Below are 24,439 nucleotides of genomic sequence, written 5' to 3' on the forward strand. Positions count from 1 at the left end.
ATACATCATACAAGTGCACATATTGAACAGAGCTAGCAACTCAAAGCCAGTTGTGTGCCCCTTCTTGATTGTGGCTCTGCCCACCCTTTCCTTCTCCACCCTGGTTATGCTGAAATCACTTTTCCTGACTTTTGTTTAGAGCTTCCTCACTTATGTCAAGTCAATGTCATGTCAATACATCTGCATCCAACCCAGAGAAAAACAAACAGAATGTAAAAGAGGCACATTTTTAGTTTGAGTAGAGTTGCTGTCCACAGTGCCGACATTCCATGCGGGCAGTGGTTTGAGTTCTGGCTGCTCTACTTCCAATCCAGGTCTCTGCTGTGGCCTGGGAAGGCAGTGGGAGATGACCCAAGTCCTTGGGCCCTTGCACCCACATGGGAGATGGAAGAAGCTCCTGGCTCCTAGCTTGGATCCATCCAGCTCTGGCCATTGCAGCCATTTGGGGAGTGAATGAGCAGATGGAAGAACTCTCTCTCTCTCTCTTTGTCTCTGCCTCTCTATAACTCTGCCTTTTCAAAAAAATATATAAATCTTTAAAAAATTCACTTTACCATGCTAAAGAAGAAATAGAAGCAGAATTTAGCAGTTTCATTATATATAATATATATATTAAACACATATATATTTTTTTAACTTTTATTTAATAAACATAAATTTCTAAAATACAGTTTACGGATTACAATGGCTTTTTGCCCCCAAAACTTCCCTCCCGCCTGCAACCCTCCCCTCTGCCACTCCCTCTCCCATTCCATTCACATCAAGATTCATTTTCAATTCTCTCTATATACAGAAGATCAATTTAGTATATATTAAGTAAAGATTTCATCAGTTTGCACCAACACAGAACATAAAGTGTAAAATACTGTTTGAGTACTAGTTATAGCATTACTTCACATTGAACAACACATTAAGGACAGAGATCCTACATGAGGAGTAAGTACACAGTGACTCCTGTTGTTAACTTAACAAATTGACAATCTTGTTTATGGCATCAGTAATCTCCCTAGGCTCTTATCATGAGTTGGCAAGGCTATAGAAGCCTTTTGAGTTCGCCGACTCCAATCTTATTTAGACAAGGTCAAAGTCAAAGTGGAAGTTCTCTCCTCCCTTCAGAGAAAGGTAGCTCCTTCTGTGTACACACATATATTTAAATATATGACATTCTACCCTTAAAATAATATGTTTATTCACCCACATAATGAATAAAATAATTTTATTTTAAGTTCTGTATACAAACAGCGAATATTATCTTGGGAAAAATAGAATAAGAAGTCCACCACTACTAGAACATTTTCAGTATATATATCTAGACTTAATATCTTCTGTAACTACTGAACATAGACATACTATCTCTATCTACACTTTAGTCTAAGCAATGTTTTTCTCAGGGCAATTTTAACATCTTTGTTTCTCAAGCTGTAGATTAATGGATTCATCATGGGAATCACATTTGTGTAAAAGACAGAAGAAATTTTCCCCTCATCCATTGTTATAGCAGAGGATGGCCTAAGATACATTACTGCTCCTGATTCATAAAACAGAGAAACAGCAATTATGTGAGAACTGCAGGTGCTGATGGCTTTGGACCTGCCCTCAGTGGAGTTTATTTGAAAGATGCTGGAGAGAATGAAACCATAAAAGGGAAAGATGGTGAGGCTGGGCACAATGATGTTGATGCCAACCACAATGAAAACCACCAACTCATTGACGTATGTGCTGGTGCAGGAGAGCTGCATCACTAGGAGGATGTCACAGAAGTAGTGGTTGATGGTGTTTGCATCACAGAAGGTCAGTCTCAGCATGCATCCAGTGTGGGCCATGGCACCTGAAAAGGCCATCAAGTATGAACCAAGCATAAGGCTGAAACACACTTTAGGGGACATGACTGGTATAGAGAAGTGGGTTACAGATGGCTACATAGCGATCATAGGCCATTGATGTCAGCACATAGCTTTCAGAAATACCCAAAAAACAAAAAAAGTAGAGCTGCACCATGCACCCCGTGTATGATATAATATTCCTCTCTGAAACAAAGTTCACCAGCATTTTGGGTGTAAATACAGAAGAATAACAGAGGTCAACGAGGGACAAATTGAAGAGGAAAAAGTACATGGGGGTGTGAAGGTGTGAGTGCAGCCCAATCAGAGTCACCAAGCTCAAATTTCCCAGCACAGTGACCGCGTACATGAGTAGAAACAGGAAGAACAGGGGCAGCTGGAGATCTGGCTGGTCTGTTAATCCTTTCAGGGTGAACTCAGTCACAAGGGAGCCATTCCCAGGAGCCATTCTTCTCTAGGGTGTCTGTGGGTGAAGGAAGAAGGGTGCTGTTAGAGGACAGCCCAGCTCTTCCCACCCTACCTCATCCACAGTGTGAGGGGTGTGCAGGAATGAGCCTGTGAAATGAGCCCTTGTAGAGCTCCACCAACCCAGCCTACAGAGTGCAGGGCAGCAGCACCAAGTGCAGTCACCAGTTCTGGGATGAAGGACAGGAGGAGTGGACCAGGGCAGGATGGTTTGTTCTCTTAGCATTTCTTCCTTCACTTGAGCACTCCCCTCTCTAGTAAAATTGGAGACTGAGACCTTAGCTATCCAGTGGTCCCCTCAAATGCAGATTAGACTAATGAAGTAGAAACCAAAACATTGTTCCTGGGACCCTGCTCCATAGTGCAGTGGGTTAATGCCCTGGCCTGAGGCACTGGCATCCCATATGGCCACCAGTAATAGTCTCAAGTAAAAAACAAATAAATCATTCTTTTTTATTATATGACAGGTAGAGTTATAGACAGTGAGAGAGAGAGACAGAGAGAAAGGTCTTCCTTCTGTTGGTTCACCCCTCAAATGGCCACTATGGCTGGTGCTGTGCTGATCTGAAGCCAGGAGCCAGGAGCTTCCTCCTGGTCTCCCATGTGGGTGCAGGGCCTGAGCATTTGGGCCATCCTCCTCTGCCTTCCTGGGCCACAGTAGAGAGATGGACTGGAAGAGGAGCAACCGGGACTAGTACCTGGTGCCTATATGGGATGCCGGCTCTGCAGGGGGAGGACCAACCAAGTCAGCCAGAGCGCCTGCCCCCAAAATAAATAAATCATTAAAAAAATTGTTCTTAATGCTAAACTAAGTAAGCGTGGTCTAGTAGAGGTTAAGTTGCTGTCCTGTGTCACAGAAAAATGACAGAGTTCTGTCTGCGGAGCAGGAACTGATGTTGTCTCCTCCCTGCGACACGTTCTTCTCCCTGCTTCACTTGCATTCAGGTTTGCACAAAGCGGGGATCGGGGCAGGATAGTCTTGTTTAGAACCCTGGTCTCCATTCTTTTCTATTGTTTTAAAGATTTACTTATTTTATTTGAAAGACAGAGTTACAGAGCAAGGGATCTTCCATCCACTGGTTCACTACCAAAGTGGCAGCAACAGTCAGGACTAGGCCAGGCAGAAGCCAGGAGCCAGGAACCTGGTGCATCATCTGGTCTCCCACATGGGTGGCAGTCGCCCAGACACTTGGGCTGTCTTTTGTTGCTTTCTCTGGACCATCAGCAGAGAGCTGGATTGGAAGTAGAGCAGCCAGGACTCAAACCAGCATCCATATGGGATGCTGGAGTTTCATGCAGAGACTTAACCCACTGCATTGCAAAGCTGACCATTGTCTCCATCCTTAAACAGAGGACATTAACATTCGTAGAATTCATCAACTCATTGTCCTTAGTCCATACCTCAGTCCTTCCTTGTCTTGTAGTTTAATCTTCTGTTCTTGGAAAAGTAGCCTCAGATTCCATAATTTTGAATCCTTCGATTCCTTTGGTTCTAAGAGGATGCCATCCACACCTGATTCTTGATATGCCCTGGAAATATTTCTGAAGTAATATCATAATGTATGATAATACATTTTTCTCTCTAGCACCTGGGAAAATAGAGTCCATATGGTTACCACACTTACCATTTGATAAGAACACAGAAGATTTAAGTAAGTTTATTATATAATGTACCTGGTTATAAAAAGGATAGAAGCTTGTTCAGTCTCTTCCCAAGAGAACAGATTCTGGATGTCAGATAGGAAAAAGGGGATTGTGTTTACACTTAGACTGATTACTCTTTAGCTCCCGAGTGAGTCACCGTTGTACTCAAGTTTTCCCTTCTCTCAAGGGATTGTACATCTCCCAAAGCGGGCCAAAAATCAACTCCCATCTCCCTAAATCTCTATATCTCTACAGGGAAATCTACTGCTTGGGTTCTTTCATCTCACATGCAAACCGGCAATCCCCATAGGATCTGCCTCCAGACTTACTGATTTCTTTATCTGAAATTTTTCAAGGACTAGAGTAAATCAGATGCTCCCTATCATGAGATGTTAGAGTTATGTGATCATCCCTTCTAAAGCAGTGACTTCTAAACACCTGCTGCAGATGCCTACATGAGTGTCTGAGCAATTCCTTTCTTTAAAAATGTTTATCTTTTTATCTATTTGAGAAGGGGAAGGAAGAGGAGAGAGAGAAAGAAAGATAGAGAGAGAGAGTGAGAAACTCCCATCTGGTTTACTCCCCAGATGCCCACAATGACCAGGCCTGGACTGAGCTGAAACCAGGATCCAGCAATTCAATCTAGGTTTCTCACAAAGGCGGCAGGGACCCAAGTACTTGAACAATCAGTGCTGTCTCCCAGGGCCTGCATGAGCAGGACGGTGAAATCTAGAGTCTGAACTGGGAAATGAAGGCAGACATTCAGATGTGGGATTCAGGTGCCTCAACAACGCCAAATGCACACCACATACTCAGAACTTAACTGTATCATTTTAGTAATAAGAACATCAATTTATTCTCATCCTAGCAATCAGTGGTGGTTGTGGATTAAGAGGACCTTCCTGCACTCATTGACTATATAGTACATTGGGGAACTAACCTAACCTCCATGTGCTTCTGGCCCAGAATTCCTAAAATAGGAGTAGTAATAATGATATCTCACTCATTGGGTTGTTCTGACAGTTAAACAAGAAGGTACAAGTAATATGGTTACATGATGAATAGTGAATACCTATTGTCATTACACACATTCCCATAACTTCTGATAGACGCTCCATACACCTTTCCTCATTTTTCCCTTTAATTCTTCTGTTCCCCTAAAAGGCATAATTTCTCTAAAATCAAAAATCATTTCTGTCTATTTTATTCTTTCTTCTTGGTCCTAAGTGCAGTGCAGAATACAAAGGAGATCCCACCCCTCTCTTTGGTAGTGGAGAATTAAATCCTCTGGCTAAAACCCTTGAGAACATTGTCCATGTATCTCAAATGCTCACAGGAGTCTACAAACACAATGACTCCCATCCCTTTTTTCAGCCACCATACCTACTCAGGCACGTTTTAGATTTAACTTTTAGTTTCTCCTCTTATTTAGGCTAGCATTTCCCCACACAATCTTATTTCAAATCTACACTGTTGTTAAAATAAGCACCAAAAGTATGATCCCAATCCTCCCTTATTTAAGAATTTTCTAGTCTCCATTACCCACTGGGCAACTGAATTATTGTAATAAAAGTCCAGTTAAAATTAACAAAGAAATCAAGTGAGAATTATAGCTGCTGAGAAATAAAATATTGTGATTGATTTAAATGTTTTGGGTGCATTGACTATTTTTTTCTTAAATATTTATTTATTTATTTGAAAGGTGGAGTTACAGGGAAACAGAGGCAGAGAGAAAGAGAGAGAGAGAGAGAGAGAGGGATCTTCCATCTGATGGTTCACTCCCCAGATGGCCACAACGGCCAGAGCTCTGCTTATCCAAAGCCAGGAGCCAGGAGTTTCCTTCCAGGTCTCCCACACAGGTGCAGGGGCCCAAGGACTTGGACCATCTTCTAATGCTTTCCTAGGCCATAGCAGAGAGTTGGATCAGAAGTGGAGCAGCCAGGACTCGAGCCAGCACCCAAATGGGATGCCAGCACTGAAGGCAGCAGCTTTACCTGCTACAACACAGTGCCAGCCCCTGAGTGCATTGACTCTTATGTAAACTCTTAATTTCTTAAATATATAAGAAAGAGATTTTTTTTTAAGATTTATTTATTTATTTTTGAAAATGCAGAGTGGTAGAACATAAGAGAGGTTTCCCATCTGCTGATTCATTCTCCAAATAACCACAGCAGCCAGGGTTGGGCCAGACCAAAGCTAGGACACAGAAACTCCATCCTGGTCTCCCACATGGGTAGCAGGGGTCCAAGTAGTTGGGCCATCTTCTGCTGCCTTCTTTTTTTTTTTTTCTTCCAGAAACCTTTTATTTATTTGTATACCTCCATGAGGCACATTAACTGGAAGTTGGCTCAAAAACAGAGCAGCTAGGACTCAAACCAGCACTCGTTTGTGGAATGCTGCTGCCACAATAATTTATCTAATCATCAGTTGAAGGGTGGCTTTAAGAGTGCTTATATCAAAGTCATGAGAGAAAGCAAAACATACAAAACACTCCTCAGGTGAGATTTAAGGTCAAATTTAAGTCTTCACAAACTCTTACCGTCATCATAATTTAATTTTTATCTTCAAAGATTACCTAAAGTGAACAAGAATATTCTCCAAGATATTCATCTTTCAAAATAATAATTTATTGGTTATTTAGGAAGTATAGATTTCAACTCCTCTCTCTCTCTCTCTCTCTCTCTCTCTCCCTCCCTCTCTCTCTCTCTCTCTCTCTTGCTTTCTTTCTCTTTCTTCCTTCCTTCCTCCCCTCCTCCCTTCCATTTCTTCTTAGGATGCACAATGGTTTGAAAAACTAGTGACCAATGGGGGAGAGAACCAGCGGATGGAAGACCTCTCTCTCTCTCTCTCTCTCTATCTCTTTCTGCCTTTCATTCTCTCTGTGTGTAGCTCAGACTTTCAAATAAATAAATCTGAAAGAAAGAAAGAAAGAAAGAAAGAAAGAAAGAAAGAAAGAAAGAAAGAAAGAAAGAAAGAAGAAAAACTAGCTTCTGCGTGATTGTCTGTGTGGCCCAGAAAAAGTCATATAACCATATCCTAATCAAATGAACAGAATAGGGAAACTTATTTAATAGGATTTATAAAGAAGGTGGTGTATAGTAATGAATTCAGATTCAATTATTTCTTCTAAGAAAAAAAGGATAAATAAAATTTATATATATATTTTTTTCTGAACCAATCTTTAATAAAATTTATATATTACACAAACAAATCTTAATTGAGCAAGATTGCTGCACATATTTTTGTGTTTTAAAAGAAGTAAATAGATTTTCCTTTGCAAAAATCTATTTGCTTCTTTTAAAAAGGAGTTTCTTTTGCAAAGGGTTACACAACCAGGGCAACAAAGACACTTGACATCACATGTGGCTCTTGATACTGTAAGCAAGAATAACATTGTGCAATTTTTAATCACAGTCACAGAAACAATCCACATATAAGTGGAAAAATTATCAATATTTCCATTCTACTTATCACAATGTATCAGTTGATCCAGGCTTTGTTGTTATTTGTGGAGTTTGAGAAAGGTGGGCAGAACCGTGAGCCTTACCTATTCTCAAGCATCAATTAAAATAGAAACTTAATCCAATAAAGTATATGGTCCCTATATAGATATGAGGCTAAAAATCCAGAATAAGAACCATGACTGAAAGAACCCTAAAAAATTGACATCTGTACCATGCCCACAAGTTCTGTCATGGCTCCTGTTTCAATGCAGTTTTAAGAAGTAAAATGCTTGAAAGAGTAAAGCATTCTATGTAGTAGTTTCAGAAGAGGAAGAAAGAAATGAACATGTCAGACAGTACCCAATGCCTTGCCTTGCCTTGAATAATGAAGACACATAAGAAATAACTAGTAAGTAGGTACCTTTAGATAGGAAAGATATCAGCTCAGTGTCTGCATCAGGTATAAAGATGGAAACTGGGGCAGAACCACTTGGGACTAAGATGACCCTCATCCAAGAAAAGACACATGTAGCTCTATTGCATGCAGAGAGAAGAAAGTGTTTTAGAGTAGAAATCCTGCCAAGACTATAGAAAGAAAGAAGAAGAGAGGAAAGAAAGAGACTAGAAGGAAGGTTTCAAGGAGGTGTAGGAAGAGGACAAAAAGACCTAGCCATGGAAAAGGACCAACTCAGCCCTAGCGGTGCTGCTTAATTTGTAATTCTCTTCAGAGTTTTCTTCAGAGCAAGTTTGACATCCTTGTTTCTGAGGCTATAAATGAGGGGGTTCAGCTTGGGCACTACGATAGTATAAAACACGGAGAAAATTCTTCCTTGGCTGAAAGATTCAGCAGAAGATGGCTTCACATACGCAAGCAACCCAGATCCATAGAACAGGCCAACAGTTATGATATGGGAACCACAGGTGTGGATGGCTTTGGACCAACCTTTAGCTGGAGACATGTGAATGACATTAAAAAGAATGAAAGCATAAGATGCTAGAATAATGAGGCTTGCTGCAATGATAACGGTACCCACAATGACAGAACTGGCAAGCTCATTGGCATAGGTGCTGCTGCAAGAGAGCTGAAGCAGGGGGAAGATGTCACACATGTAGTGGTTGATGGTTTTGGAATCACAAAAGGCGAGCCTAAGCATAAACCCTGTGTGGACCTTAGCACCAGAAAACCCCATCAACTATGAACCAGACATCAGCAGAAAACAAACCTTTGGGGACATGACAACCGTGTACTTCAACGGCTTATAGATGACCACATAACGATCATAGGCCATGGCTGTCAGCACGTAGCACTCAGAGCTGACAAAAAAAGCAGAAGAAAAAGAGTTGAGCCATGCATTCTGGAAAGGAGATGATGTTGCTCTCTGAAATAAAGTCCATCAGCATTTTAGGGGTAAAGACAAATGAATAACAGAAATCAATGATGGACAGGTTGCAAAGAAAAAACTACATGGGGGTGTGAAGGGGCAAATTCAGGCAAATTAGAATAACTAAGCTCAAGTTGCCCAGCACAGTGACCACGTAGTTCACCAAGAACAGAAAAAACAGGGGCAGTTGGAGCTCAGGTAGCTCTGACAATCCCACAAGAACAAACTGCATCACTGACGAGTTTTTTTTTTTCCATAGCCATTCACTTCACCAGTAGATCTGTGAGCAGAGGAATACAAGGTGATATTAACAATGAACTCTCCTTTTTGTCTCCAGAGGAGAAGGGACTTCAGGGCTATCTGGACTCAAGCAAGATCTCCAGGGAGCGAGTTTTCTTGGGCTGATTCCTGAGGGTTCCCCATCTCCTCCTTCCCTCACCTGTGTGTGTGTGTCTGACCAGGAAGAATGCTGATCCACTTCCCAGTGTCTCATTCCCCTGTTCTCCTCAGTCGTCACTGAGTGCTGGAAAGAGCAACACATAGGTGGTAATACTCATAACCCTTCATTTATATAGTTTTGGATTTGAAGGGAGATTATGAAAAGAAAAAGGTAATTCAGTGTTCACCTTTCTTTCTCAGCAAGCCTCACTGAGCTGCACATAAAGTGCAATGAGCCTCAAAGTTACTGAGCTGAATCCAGACTTCTCAACTTCCTGATTTGAGATTGTAGACAAGTGATATTGTCTCTGTCTCTGTCTCTCTCCCTCTCCCTCCCTTCCTTCCTCCCTCCATATATGTGTGCATATATGTGTAATATATGTACATATTATATGTAATAATATATAATATATATTGTATATAATATACAGATGTATGCAATCTATGTATATATTATATGTAACATATGTATATTGTACATGTAATTTATATATAATATATGTACACACATATATCTGGGTAGACAAAGAACAGGGTTTATTAAAATCTTTAACATTCTAAGATTGTATCTAAGTGTAAAGTCTCTCTCTGTCTCTCTCACTCACACATACGCACACACACATATATACCTGTTTATATTAGTAATGGAGTTAATAAAAGAACTGTATCATTGGGTTATTGTAGGAATTAAGTGAAATAATTAACATAAAGTACTGCTATGTGCCTGACCCATGAAAACAGCCCAGTGGGTTATAAGTATCTCTTTCTCTATTTGTCCTCTATATTCATGCAAACCACGATTTCTCAGCTTTGAAACTACTGACATTTTTAACTAGATGGTTTCCTGTTGTCAGACTTTCCTGTGTACTAAAGACACATAGCACCCTTGGCTTCTGTCCTTAGATGCCAGTAGTATCCTCTTCCTTCAACCCCAATACACACATTACACACCAGTTGTAATGAGAAAAATGTTCTCCAGGAAGACATTTAGCCTAGTAGTTTAGACATGAATGTCCTACACATCAGAGTGCATGGGTTCAATTCCTGGATCTGGCTCCTTACTCCAACTACTTGTCAACACAGATGGTTTTTGACAGAAGTGTTGGCTCAAGTGGTAGGATTTCTGCTTCCCACATGAGATATTTGGATTACATCTTTCTCTCTCTCTCTCTCTCTCTCTCTCTCTCTCTCTCTCTGTGTGTGTGTGTGTGTGTGTCTGCCTCTTTGTAACTCTGCCTTTCAGATAAAAATAAATCTTAAAAAAAAAACTATGTACAGCTAATTCATCATATACCATAATTTTCATTTCTGTAGTTCCTTTTTCAGCTGGTTTTCCTCCCCAAATTTTATTAGTAGAAATCTCATCCCACTGCAATCAGTTGTTCGGACTCAATTTCATTTTTTAAATAATGTTCCCAGGAATTTGTTGACCCACTACCATCTTCATAAATGGGTAAAGAATAGCCAAAATTCTTTTGGCTATGACACAAAATCTGATTTTTTTAAAAAAGATGTACTTATAAATTTGAAAGGCAGAGTTACAGACAGAGAGGAAGAGATACCTAGAGAGAAATCTTCCACCCAACTGGGTCACTCCCCAAATGCCTACAATGGCCAGGGCTGGGTTAAGTCACGTCATGAGGTGTGTCTCGCTTCCCACATTCTCTTCTGCTTAGTTCTACTGAGTTATAAGCTCATGTGGGCTTTCTTATGTAGTGAAAAGAGAATCACCAGAATTCCTAGACTGAACTGAAGTATAATTTGGAGAAAATAAAGTCCTTTTAAATCTAATTTTATCAGAAAAGACTACAGGCAAATGAGTATTTTTTGCAAACCCTATCAACAGGATTTGGCATATGCTAATTGTGACTCCAGCAAGACAGTCCATCAAAACTGCATCAAATGTAATTCCTATACCATGAAATGTCCAGGCCAATAAGCTTAGAATTCCATGTTTCCTATCAAGAATATTAATACAGAGAATTAGCTACACAGATATTGCAAGAGAGAAAGAGCGACAAGTTGACATGAAGAAGATATAAATACTAAAAACTGCAGAAAAAAGCTATCACTCCCAGATTGGTGCAAAGAAAGAGGAAGCATGACCCAATTCTAGATCCTCAGAGAAGAAGTTCTATACGGTTAGTGACTGGATTACTGACAGTTTGGAGGCACCACACAGCTGGCACTTACATTGCTGAAGGAAGGGCTGCACCCAAGGTTGCTGAAACCAAAAAGTAGGAGGACCAACAGTGAAGCCTCACAAGTGCTTGGGCCACTTGGGGAGCAAAGCCTGGGCAATGTTGTGAGGGAGGCTGGAGGAACTGTATGGAGGGCTCCCCTGCTGCTGACCATGCCCCTAAGGAGATGCAGCAAGGAAGCACATCTGCTTGTGATTATTGGACATTTGCCTGCCTTCCTTTAGGATTGTCCATTTACTTAATTTGCCCATTTATTAGATTATACTTTTATTATAAATAAATCAGATAATTCCTGCATTGTTATGCAAACTAGACTCAATAAATTTATCTCCTATAATTACTGTGAATATTTTCCAGCCCGTGACTTGTTTATTTATTTTTTTAACTTTTATTTAATGAATATAAATTCCCAAAGTACAGCTTATGGATTACAACGGCTTCCCCCCCATAACTTCACTCCCACTCACAACCCTCCCCTTTCCCACTCCCTCTCCCCTTCCATTCACATCAAAATTCATTTTCAATTCTCTTTATATACAGAAGATTAGTTTAGTATATATTAAGTAAATTTTTCAACAGTTTGCCCCCACATAGCAACTCAAAGTGAAAAATACTGTTGGAGTACTAGTTATAGCATGGAATAACAATGTACAGCACATTAAGACAGAGATCCTACATGATATTTTTTTAAAAAATTGATTAATTTTCTATGCAATTTCCAATTAATACCAATTTTTTTATTTTCAATTATCTTTATATACAGAAGATCAATTCAGCATATACTAAGTAAAGATTTCATCAGTTTGCACCCACACAGAAACACAAAGTGTAAAAATACTGTTTTAGTACTAGTTATAGCATTACTTCACATTGGACAACAAATTAAGGACAGATCCCACATGAGACATAAGTACACAGTGACTCCTGTTGTTGATTTAACAATTTAACACTCTTGTTTATAGTGTCAGTAATCTCCCTAGGCTCTGGTCATGAGTTGCCAAGGCTATGTAAGCCTTTAGGGTTCGCCAACTTTGATCTTATTCCAACAAGGTCATAGTCAAAGTGGAAGTTCTCTCCTCCCCTCAGAGAAAGGAACCTCCTTCTATGATGGCCCCGTTCTTTTCCCTGGCCAGGGGATTCCAATACAATCCCATCAAGGTGGCATGTACCAATGCCATCTCACTAGTCCAAGTGATCAATTTCAGTTCACAATTGATCACATTGATAGGTCTAAGAGTCAAAGGGATCACACAAACAAGACTAGTGTCTGCTAATACTAACTGATAGAATAAAAAAGGGAAAGAACTATCCAACATGGGAAGCAGGATACACAGCAGACTCATAGAATGGCAGATGTCCTAAATAGCACTCTGCCCTCAGAATCAGCCCTGAAGGCATTCGGATCTGGCTGAAGAGCCCATGAGAGTATTTTAGGCATGGAAAGCCAAGACAATCTGGAAAAAAAAAAAAAAAACTAAATGAAAGATCTCTGCTAGTGAAATCCCAGTGACTTGTATATTTTTTTGTTAAATAGTTGTTTTAATTCTAATGAACTTTATTTTATCTTGCCTTTCTTTTGGCTTTAGTGCTGTCTAGAATATGTCTAAGAAAGCTGTGCCTACACCATATACTTTTCTATGTTTTCTTCTATAAGACATATAGTTTAAGCCATTCTGTGTATGGTTTTGATCTACCATCGACTAATTTTGGTGTACTGTGTGAGGCAAAGACTAAGATCATTGTTTTCTGGCATTGACTGCTTAAAAAATTCCTCTCTTAATAGGATTCTTTTGTTTCTTGGTCAAAAATCATTGATTGTGTGAGTAATGGTTTGCTTTTTTTTTTTTTTTTGTTGTTGTTGTTTTTTTTTTTTTTTTTTTGACAGGCAGAGTGGACAGTGAGAGAGAGACAGAGAGAAAGGTCTTCCTTTTGCCGTTGGTTCACCCTCCAATGGCCGCCGCGGTAGCGCGCTGCGGCCGGCGCACCGCGCTGTTCCGATGGCAGGAGCCAGGTGCTTCTCCTGGTCTCCCATGGGGTGCAGAGCCCAAGAACTTGGGCCATCCTCCACTGCACTCCCTGGCCACAGCAGAGAGCTGGCCTGGAAGAGGGGCAACCGGGACAGGATCGGTGCCCCGACCGGGACTAGAACCCGGTGTGCCGGCGCCGCAAGGCGGAGGATTAGCCTGTTGAGCCACGGCGCCGGCCATGGTTTGCTTTTAAATTCTCTATTTTGTCCCACATATAGATTCTTTCTTTTTTTCTTTTACATTTTAAAAAGGGAAGAAATTTCATATATTTCATATATTCAAGTGAAGGAGCATAAGGAATGAATTCTTATCTTAATGACAAAAAATTTCTTGATTTTCACGGCATTACAATAACCTTTAAGAGAATTAACAAGGGCCAAAGTTATGTTGTTGTGGACTAAATCACCACTTGCAATGTCAACCTCTCATATCAGCGTGCTGGTTGGAGTCCTAGCTGCAGTGCCTTCAATCCATCTGTCTACAAATGTGCTTGGGAATGCAAAAGATGATATCCCAAGTGCCCAGACCCTGCCAATCATGTGGGAGATCCAGGTGAAGAATCTACCTCCTGGCTTCAGCTTGTCCCAGTCCTGGCTGTTGTAGCTATTTGGGGAGTGAACCAACAGATGAAAGATTTCTGTCTCTATTTCTCCCTCACTCTCTGTTGCTCTTTCAAATGAATATATAAGTATTTTCAAAAAAGTAAATAAAAGATGTTAACAAGTTATCTATGTCATTTTAGGTTCCTTCAAGGCGATGTGAAAAAATGATTAGATTCATAAGGCATTTATATTTTAGTAAATGCCCATGAAGTATAAAATCAGAGGGATGGGAATCACCAAACACCTCCTACCAGGATGAAAATCAAAGGAGAGAGAGAAAATGGCCGGATTGGAAGAGTAGGAAACCTCAGACCACAGTTGTAAAACCTCTTGGCCAAAACTGTAGGATGTCTCTAAGCAAAGGTTGCTTATGAGAAGACACTCATGCCAGACAGATATTGGCCAGATCAAGTAAGCTCTACCCACCATGCTAAGTCATTGTCTGGGTGTGTCTCGAAGTAAACATGAAGTGTGGTGAACAGTGTGGTGGGCACAGAGGAATGTGTGCTATGGGCTCCTAGTCCCTGATGCATGCCATAGCTGGTGCTCTGGAAAGACCTGAATGGCTCGTCTGTCAGGCTGCCACAGTCCAACTCCAAATAGAAAGCTGAATAAGATCTTATTCTGATTTGTGCCTACTGTTAGTTTATGTTATATTTTCCTTCATATCATTTAATTTTATTTCAAAAAATTTAAGACATATAAAAATTATACATCTTTATGGGATGCTTGGTGATGCTTTTGTTACTTGTATACATTATGTAATGTCCAATCAGTGTAAACATATTAATGTTTTTTAAGCATTTAACACTGTTGTGTAGTAATCTATAGCAAAACGTCTATCTTTTGAGATAGCGCACTGTATGGTAAATTTTCGATCTTCCACTGACTGTGCAATAGAACCCCAAAACTTCTTATTCCTGTCTAGCTATAACTTAGTACCTGTCAATCAACATTTCCCAAGCCCTTCTTCCCCAACTGCCTTCCTAGTCTCTGGTAGCAGCAATTATATTTTTAACTTCTATGAGTTAACGACTTATTTTTTTTTAAGACTCTACATATGAGTGAGATCATATGATATATGTCTTTTGGTGCTTGGCTTATGTCTCTAAAATTATTACTGCTGTTTTTACTTATTATTTTATAACTATTAATGGTAATTTTATTGGTGCTACCTAGACAATATTCACAGTATCCAAATATTAAAAACAGGATAACATTTGAGAAGTAAAAGGAAATATATTAAAGAGTCTCTGTTCAAGATGATTTGCATCTCTTTCATGAGATGGTTTCAGTAAGATTATAAAATGTATGAATACAGTTCATTATAATATAGATATAGCTTTCACGAAAAACATCATTGGATGAGTAAAATATTGGCTAAAATATTTCTACTCAAATAACATGAAGTATTACTAAGGCAAATCAGAAAAAGGCAAGGAAATGAAAAAAAGGACAAATTATTCATTAAAATATATATTGCAATGAAGACATTTCAGCAAATCATATTGCCTATACCATCAACAAAACTGATAACCACGAGAATCCTTCTATTATAGTGAGCATTTAGTGTTTAGATGAGAAATTTTTTTTTTACTTTTTTAAACTTTTATTTAGTAAATATAATTTTCCAAAATACAGTTTATGGATTACAATGGCTTCCCCCCCAAAACTTCCCTCCCACTCGCAACCCTCCCATCTCCTGCTCCCTCTCCCATTCCATTCACATCAAGATTCATTTTCAATTATCTTTATATACAGAAGATCAATTTAGTATATACTAAGTAAAGATTTCAACAGTTCGTACTCACATAGACACACAAAGTATAAAGTACTGTTTGAATACTAGTTTTACCATTAAATCTCATAGTACAGCATATTAAGGACAGAGATCCCACATGGGGAGCAAGTACACAGTGAATCCTGTTGTTGATTTAACAATTGACACTCTTATTTATGACATCAGTCATAAAGGCTCTTGTCATGAGCTGCCAAGGCTCTGAAAGCCTCTTGAGTTCACAAACTCTGACCTTATTTAAACAAAGCCATATCAAAGTGGAAGTTCTCTCCTCCCTTCAGAGAAAGGTACCTCCTTCTTTGATTAGGCCTCATATCTTGCCAGGCCTTAATGTCCACCTTATTATTAAGTCCCTCTTGTCAGTTTCTACTTGCCTCTAAATGAAAAAATAAAAACTTCCTTGTGGGTTGGGTGGCACCTTCACAGATCCTGTAATAAGGTCATATGCTTTAAACTCTATGTATTTAATCTGCTTGTTAAATTCATTTTCTCCAGATTCGAAGTAATAAAATACCAGATGACCGTACACATAAAACCGTAGATGGATAGAAGCAGTTTATACAAGCTGGCACTGCAACCCCCAGAGAGGCCATTTCCTGCTGAAACCCTGTCTTGACCACAGGTCCCTAAAAAGAGGTGCCGTGAAGAGATCCTGGCTGCAATGGGTGAAGCCCCTTCAAAAAATAGAGTCCATCAAGATACAGATAAAACCCCAGATGAAAAGCCTTCATTCTTCCAAGGCAACCTGGATGGCCACAAACACCACCCTCGACCTTTGATACCCTAAAGAACCCCTGAGACAGTGATCCCCTGTCAGCAAGAAGTAGCCAAGATGAGGTCAATAACCCAGGTTCTGGCAGCAACAGGGTGTGCATTAAATGAAGGATTGTTGAGGCTGTCTAATGCAGCTAAGTGTCTGTGGGCCCTTCAGACTTTACCAAAATGTCTTGTATATACAGGCTATAAGCTGAGACAGGAAGGTTTGCTCTAATACCTGCTTGTACCTTTCCCTTCCTCTCCCCACTGTGGCATCCTCTCTTCGTTAGGCTAATTCTCAGGTCTTTAACCAAGCAACATACAGTTTCTGTTAAACTTATGTAAAAATGAGTCAATGGTCTGACTCGTTACTAAGAGGAGTGGGGAATCCAGTGAGCTATGGCCTGACCTAAGTCACTCTATTTTGTCTCTTTATGATCCTAGTCACTCTGTTTGTTCTCTGTTTTTCTAAGCATTTGCATGGCTACCATCTACCCAAAAAGCAGCCTTGTAAGAATGTTATCTGTAAGGATTGCTTACATTAAGTGCTGGGAAAATGTGTTCAATGCCCTCTATGATAGACGTAAGCTTGCTTGTTCTGGCTTCTGTAACAAATGCTTGGCTTTGTAATTAACTCCCAACAAGATGTGGTTTTTGCCTTTATAAGCTTACCCCTGAGCTCAACAGGGCTGCATCATTTGGAGAGCACATGCCCCCATGAAGCTGCCAACTTTGCCAGCTCTCAGAAATAAAGACTCCATAATTTGAAAGTGCAACTTTGGCATGTTCTGTAACTCACTGTTCAGAATGTAACAGCTTTTGGATATCTAAAAGTGCTGTATCTGTAAATTCTTACATTTATTAAAGAGATGGGTAATGTTGATATGGGACTAATCAGGGAGATAGGATTAGACCCAAGAGCTGGAGGCAACACCCCCTGTCCCATATGTGATCTCACCTATATCCACCCACCTGTCAATCAGACTATGTAGTTGAAAGGCCACCACAAAATATACCAAACACTGGAGTTACAGGAAAACTTTATTGATGAGGGGGAGTGTAGGGGAACTTGACAGGCTGGAGGGAGAAGGTGGAAAAGAGAAAAGGTCTTGTTATAGCCTTGCAGGGTTAGGAAGTGGGAGCAGTGAATCCCGTTAGGGTGGGGGTTGAGCTTACACTTGTGGTTGACCCATTTAGTCACCTGACTTCTAGTAAGTCAGGCTGGGCTTAGGACTGAAGATTATTGTACAAGGTGGCTATGGGGCCAGAGTCTAAGATGGCACCAGGGGCTTAAGATGGCACCTCAGATAAGATGACACCATTTCACTAAGAGTAACCACTCCCCTTTTAGAAGTAGACAGAGACTGGAGTGCGCTGAACTGGTGCCACTTTGCCACGTCTCTGCCTGCTCTTCTGCACCACCACTAGCCGCTCTCCCATCCTCTCCCTCTCAGTCTCTGGGCCACTCCCTGGAAAAGCCTGATATGGAACACCACACTTAACTCTTTCTGACCTACTTTCCCTTAATAAAGCCCTCACGTTCCTGTGTATTTCTCTCACTTTCCAAATAAATCCTGAACTTTACCATGTTGTTTGACTCGTTTGGGCCAATGCTTAGAATTACTATCTATGTAAATGGCAAGAACCTGAAATATTAAATTTTGGCTTAAGGTAAACCATAACAGTGTCAAATAAATTTTAATTATCATGTTCTATCTCTTAAAAAAGCACAATTTTTTACTGGGGAAATGTTTGTTTTATGTATGAGGAGGTCCCATGAGAATACATGAAAAAAGTGGAGTCTGGAGTGTAGCCTAGAAGAACCCTTCCAGAGGGCAGGAGTGGAGTGCGTGATGGGGTAACTCCCTATATTTCAGCTTCTGCCAGCTACGAGAACAATCAGCCAGGTAGATACTCCCTGCTCCATTCAGCATCTCAACCACAGGGGTGGGACTCACCTGCATACCAGGTAAAACTGTCATTCATGGAGGGCACAGAGTCCATAAGTGGGTAGGAAACCCATGGGGCTACTATAGAAGTTTGTGCTCCAAGTGCCCAAGTAACACATTGCACAGTCTTCAGTGATGCTATCTATGGTACTGGCAGTGTTCAACACAAAACATGGTAAGTGTATGAGGTGATGGATACGGGAATCATCTTGATTCAATCATTCACTTTGAATACTCATAGTAAAATATCACATTGTAACAGGTGAATATATAAAAAATTTTTATTCAATAAAAATAAAAAATAAATTTAAAGAGAAAATATTTAATATCATTTGTCATTAGCAAGTTGCAAATTAAGCAACAAAGAAAGAATTCTATAATCAACTAGAATGACTTAAATTGAAAAAGTTACAGTAGAAAGTATTGACCTGGATGTAGGGCAATAGAAACTCTCATTGCAGATGGGGATGTAAAATGGTGTAGATATTTGGAAAGAGAGTTTGGCAGTTTCTTATAAAGTTCAGTATAGCCTCATGATAAAGGTCCTACTAGGTGTTTAGAAAATTGCTTGAAAATATGCTTCCAAATAGAATACCTGCATGTGAATGTTTAGAGCTGCTTTACTGACACCTCACTTAAACTTGAAACAACCAAGGTATTCTTCAAAAGTTTGATGAATAAGCAAACCATGGCACATCCATACAAAGGAATAAAAAGAAATGATATATGATGCCACAAAAAAACATGGTAGAGCCTTAAGTGCATTTTGCTAAGTGAAAAAGCTGTCATAAATACAAGACCAGATACCATATTATTCCACTTATATGACATTCACACAAAGGCAAAACTATAGGAACATTAATGATATCAATCTTGAGGGTTTTGGAGCAAGCAGAGAGAGATGAATAGAAGAAACACAAGGAAGTTTTTGAACAGTGAAATTATTCTGAATGATACTGTAATGGAAAATATATGATAATGGCATCTTTCAAAACCCTTGGAATTTTATAGCACAAAGAATAAATCATAATATATGCAAATTAAAAATTATTTATGAGGTCAAGATATCTTAGAAAGTTACTTAGATTGTGAAAAGAATCTAAGTAAAAACATGCATGAAACAATTTGACGGAAGGGCATGAGAGAAAGAACTGCTGACCTAAGTAACTTTGGAAATGAATGAAATATTTAATATTAGAGGCAAATTAACTGTACATAAGTGTTATACTCTAGTTAATGAAATCCATTCCCATGGTATAGGTTAACAATTCTGATACTGCCATATGTGTACCCTGTGGTTGAATGATTAAGTAAAAGATGGCAGAAGGTGGAATCCAGGTTTCTAATGTTGTAGTGCCTTCTTCTGATTTCTCTTTGCTTCTCTCACAATGTGACTAATGCCATGACTTCAATATCTATGGAAATCATCTCCAGATCCTTTGCATGTTCTGACCTTTCCATTGAGCCTTGTTTGGCTTACGGAGGCATTTATCCTCCGTATACTAGTGATTGGATGCACAGTTGGAAATTCAATCCCACCACTTTAAAAATGTATATATTTCCCCAGTATTAACACTCCTGAAGTATTCTCTCTGTTGTAACACCATGATGTATCTAAACACCTAGACTAATGTCTTCATATTTTTTCCCACTATTCATATCCCTACTGTAAGAAGTCCTGATGAGTCTCATCTTGAAGTGTCTCTTGCAAATATTTGCTTCTTGGAGCTACTCACAGTAGCAGTGTGGATACTAGTGTTTCTAAGTCACGTGTCACTCTCCTGACTGCCTCCTGCAGCTCACTCTACCTCCATCTCTTGGAATACCATATTAATCTTGCTAATATTAATATTATCTTGGCTATTTTAATTCTGCGCAGAAGAATCTTAAAAATGGCCATTCTTAGTGAGCAGATGCTTGATTTTGGCACATAAAAGATTCCATTACTGACCCAAATCTGACTCTGATCTGAGTCTATGGGACAGCTCTGTGGGGAGACACTGATACCTCTCCCAGAGCTTGTCCAAGTCCTCAGTGTGATGTTCAGGAGGAGAGAGATTATGTTTTTTCTTTGATTGCAGTCCCTCTGATCCAGCATGCATGAAGATGGCCTCTGAGATTTCAACAGTGGCCAGTACATATCTTGTTGATATTTCTCCTCCCCCATACTCAGATCCACAAACAACAGCCTTTACTCCATATAAGCCTTTGCCCGTGTGGCAAGAATTCCATGTGGTATCCAATATACATTTTAGGAAACAGAGAGAAGGGAGTCTCAGTTATTCTTTCTTTGATTATTCAAATATTTATTGATTATCTATTATATATTTGTATATCTATGTGTCTATCCATCTATCTCTATGTAGGTATTTTTCTTTCTAGGTCCTGTAAAAATATCACTGAAGAAATAGTCAAGATCTTTCCCATTTTAGAGCTTAGATTCAAATGTATTCAAATGGGTGCATGTATTGTGGTAAGAAGCACCAATAAACGGTATAGTATTTCAAGTAGGGATCAGTGAACTGGATACAGGAAAAGTCATCCTGCTTTTTTATGTGGGCATGTGTCCCATTCAGAAAGAAACCAGAGTTCCAATAATTCAATGCAATTATGAACAAGGCTGTAAATGCCGGTAGATAATTTCTTTTGGTTGCAAAACCTGATCTCTGGGGACACATTGGAGGAACATAGTCTTCCCCTTTCTAACCAGGTCCCTGGGATTTTCCAAACGCATAAACACCCTAGAGTCATATTAGCGGGTGACTCTTTTGGCACTGCCAACTGATGTATGCCACTCTCTTAGCCTGTGAGGTCATTGTGTGCAGAGCCACTGTCAGGAATCCACAGATTCTGGGGGACTGAGGGCTGTGCTCCAGCTCCCTCCCTCCCAGCGTTGTCCCAAAGAGAAGTAACAACAACACCAGAAAAGGCTCCTCTCTGGGCTATTCACTTGTACAACTCATCAGAGGCACATTTTCCTCTGTGAGAACAGGGGAGAAGGTCCTTTCCTGACTCCAAATGCAGAAGTTTTGATTGTATGTGTCCTGCTAACTCCTTTGAAGTCTCATCTTTGGGAGGCAAGCAGTCCTTCAAATGTCTCATCTCTCTACGGACGTCACCACTGGCCCAGAGTGGGCCCTGTGGGCTCTCCAGAGAGTCCTGCAACAGAGCTGGTGTCCAGTGGGGAGTGGTCATAGAGCTTCTGAATCTCATTTCTGCAGAAAGTTGCTTTCTGGGTTTTGTTATTCACCTCCACCCATTCTCTCAGTTTTATAAAATGGAAGGAATGAAGTTACTCAGCAGGACAGGTGAGTTCATTCCCTCATTCCGAGTTTGAATCCTTGTAGTTGAGAGAGTGGATCTATTGTAATGTTTGTATTTCTCCCATTCTCACAGATGCCCTAAGGAAGAATGGCCTCAGGAAATGACTCCTCAGTGACCCAGTTTATCCTGCTGGGGTTAACTCAACAGCCAGAACTGCAGCTGCCTCTCTTCTTCCTCTTCCTCACAATCTATGTGGTCACTGTGGTGGGGAACCTGGGCTTGATTGTTCTGATTGGTCTGAACCCTCACCTGCACACCCCCATGTACTACTTCCTCTGCAACCTGTCCTTCATTGATCTCTGCTACTCCTGTGTCATAATGCCCAGAATGCTGGTGAGTTTTGTGAAACAGAACATCATCTCCTATGCTGAGTGCATGGCTCAGCTCTTTTTCTTTGCCTTCTTTGTGATTGATGAGTGTTGTATCTTGACATCGATGGCCTATGACAGATATGTGGCCATCTGCAAGCCCCTGCTGTACAAGGCCACCATGTCCCATCAGGTCTGCCTCATGTTGATGATGGGTGTGTATGCAATGGGGTTTGTGGGTGCCGTGGCCCACACTGCATGCATGCTGAGACTCACCTTCTGTGATGGCAACATCATCAATCATTACATGTGTGACATTCCCCCTCTCCTCCAGCTCTCCTGCACAAGCACCTACGTCAATGAGCTGGTGGTTTTCATTGTGGTGGGCATCAATGTGATAGGGCCCAGTTTCATCATCTTCATTTCTTATACCCTGATCCTCTCCAATATCCTTCGCATCAAGTCTACAGAGGGCAGGTCCAAAGCCTTCAGTACCTGCAGCTCCCACATAATTGCTGTTTCTCTTTTTTTTGGAGCATCAGCATTCATGTACCTTAAACCTTCTCCTCCTGGGACTTTGGAACAAGAAAAAGTATCCACAGTTTTCTATACCATCGTGGGACCAATGATGAATCCTTTTATTTATAGTTTGAGGAACAAAGATGTTCATGTTGCACTGAGTAAGACTTTGAAAAGGGTGCTCTCCTAAATTAGAGCTTGTGTTTTTTATAGATTATTAAAAATAATCCTTTTGGTGTCCTCTTGCACAGTAGGGTAACAATAGTTAACAATAACAATATCTATTTTTGTAAATAGATAGACAAAAGATTTTTGAATGTTCACACTGCAAAGAAATCTTGAATATGTGAAGCAATGGAAGCTAATTACGCTAATATGATCATTAGAATGTATGCATGTATCAAAATAGTACACTGTACCCCATAAATATGTACAATTATTGTTTGTCAATAAATACAAGCAATCCAGTAAAAAACAGTGACTCTTGTTGTTGATTTTTTTTTATTTTAATTTTAATTTTTATTTTTTTGACAGGCAGAGTGGATAGTAAGAGAGAGAGAGACAAAGAGAAAGGTCTTCCTTTGCCATTGGTTCACCCTCCAATGGCCACTGCATCCAGCTTATTGCGCTGATCTAAAGCCAGGAGCCAGGTGCTTCTCCTGGTCTCCCATGCGGGTGCAGGGCCCAAGGACTTGGGCCATCCTCCACTGCCTTCCCGGGCCATAGCAGAGAACTGGCCTGGAAGAAGGGCAACCGGGATAGAATCCGGTGCCCCAACCGGGACTAGAACCCGGTGTGCCAGCACTGCAAGGCAGAGGATTAGAGTGTTAAGCCACGGCGCCAGCTAGAAAACAGTATGTCTTGATCAAGTGACTTCATGTTTTAGAGTAATATAAATAATTATTGATATGAAAAACTGATCACAGGGTTCTTCTGAGAATACTTTCAGCATCTTATTATGTCCTAAGAGTTTTAGAATATGTTTTTGCAAAGAAGTAGAAAGGATTCATCTCTTTAACCCTCATTTAAAAAATTAAATCAGGGTTGATGTTGTTGAGTAGTGAGTAACGACTCCATTCGGCGGCCCTCAATGTCAGCATTCCATATGGGTGCTGTTTTGAGTTCTGGTGCTGCTTCACTTCCAATCCCGCTCCTTGCTAATGCACCTGGAAAAGAAGCATAAGATGGCCTAAGTCCTTCGGCTCCTGCCCCTATGTGGGAGATCCAGAGGAGGCTGCTGGATCCTGGCTTTGGACTGGCCCAACCCTGGCTGTTGTGGCATCTGGGGAGTGAACCAGTGGAAGGAAGATATCATTCTGTCTCTCATTCTTTCCCCCATTTCTCATTCTCTCTCTTCCTCTCTTTCTCTCTATAACTCTGTCTTTCAAGTACATAAGTAAACCTTTAAACAATTAAATTATTTTAAATTATATCTAGGTGCCTTTGGGCTAGAAGTGATAGAGTGCAGTTGAAGAACACATTTTTTTTTTGACAGGCAGAGTGGATAGTGAGAGAGACAGAGAGAAAGGTCTTCCTTTGCCATTGGTTCACCCTCCAATGGCCGCTGCAGCCGGTGCATCTCGCTGATCTGAAGCCTGGAGCCAGGTGCTTCTCCTGGTCTCCCATGCGGGTGCAGGGCCCAAGGACTTGGGCCATCCTCCACTGCCTTCCCGGGCCATAGCAGAGAGCTGGCTTGGAAGAGGGGCAACCGGGATAGAATCCGGCACCCCAACTGGGACTAG

General features: G+C 40.5%; 1 protein-coding gene and 2 pseudogenes across 1 annotated transcript; 1 reads left to right on the forward strand and 2 right to left on the reverse strand.

The window, feature by feature from the left end:
• Positions 1-1,355: 1,355 nt before the first annotated feature.
• Positions 1,356-2,289, reverse strand: LOC133763953 (olfactory receptor 8B8-like). Its single transcript, XM_062197631.1, is given in 2 exon segments — positions 1,356-1,887; positions 1,889-2,289. Coding segments are annotated over 2 exon segments (933 nt in total).
• A 5,811-nt stretch (positions 2,290-8,100) lies between these two features.
• On the reverse strand, positions 8,101-17,308 carry LOC133763954 (olfactory receptor 143-like; annotated as a pseudogene).
• A 4,634-nt stretch (positions 17,309-21,942) lies between these two features.
• Positions 21,943-22,887, forward strand: LOC133763516 (olfactory receptor 8B3-like; annotated as a pseudogene).
• Positions 22,888-24,439: the final 1,552 nt, after the last annotated feature.

The sequence above is a fragment of the Lepus europaeus genome, chromosome 7 (genome assembly GCF_033115175.1).
Source record: "Lepus europaeus isolate LE1 chromosome 7, mLepTim1.pri, whole genome shotgun sequence".
In the NCBI taxonomy this organism is placed as follows: Eukaryota; Metazoa; Chordata; class Mammalia; order Lagomorpha; family Leporidae; genus Lepus; species Lepus europaeus.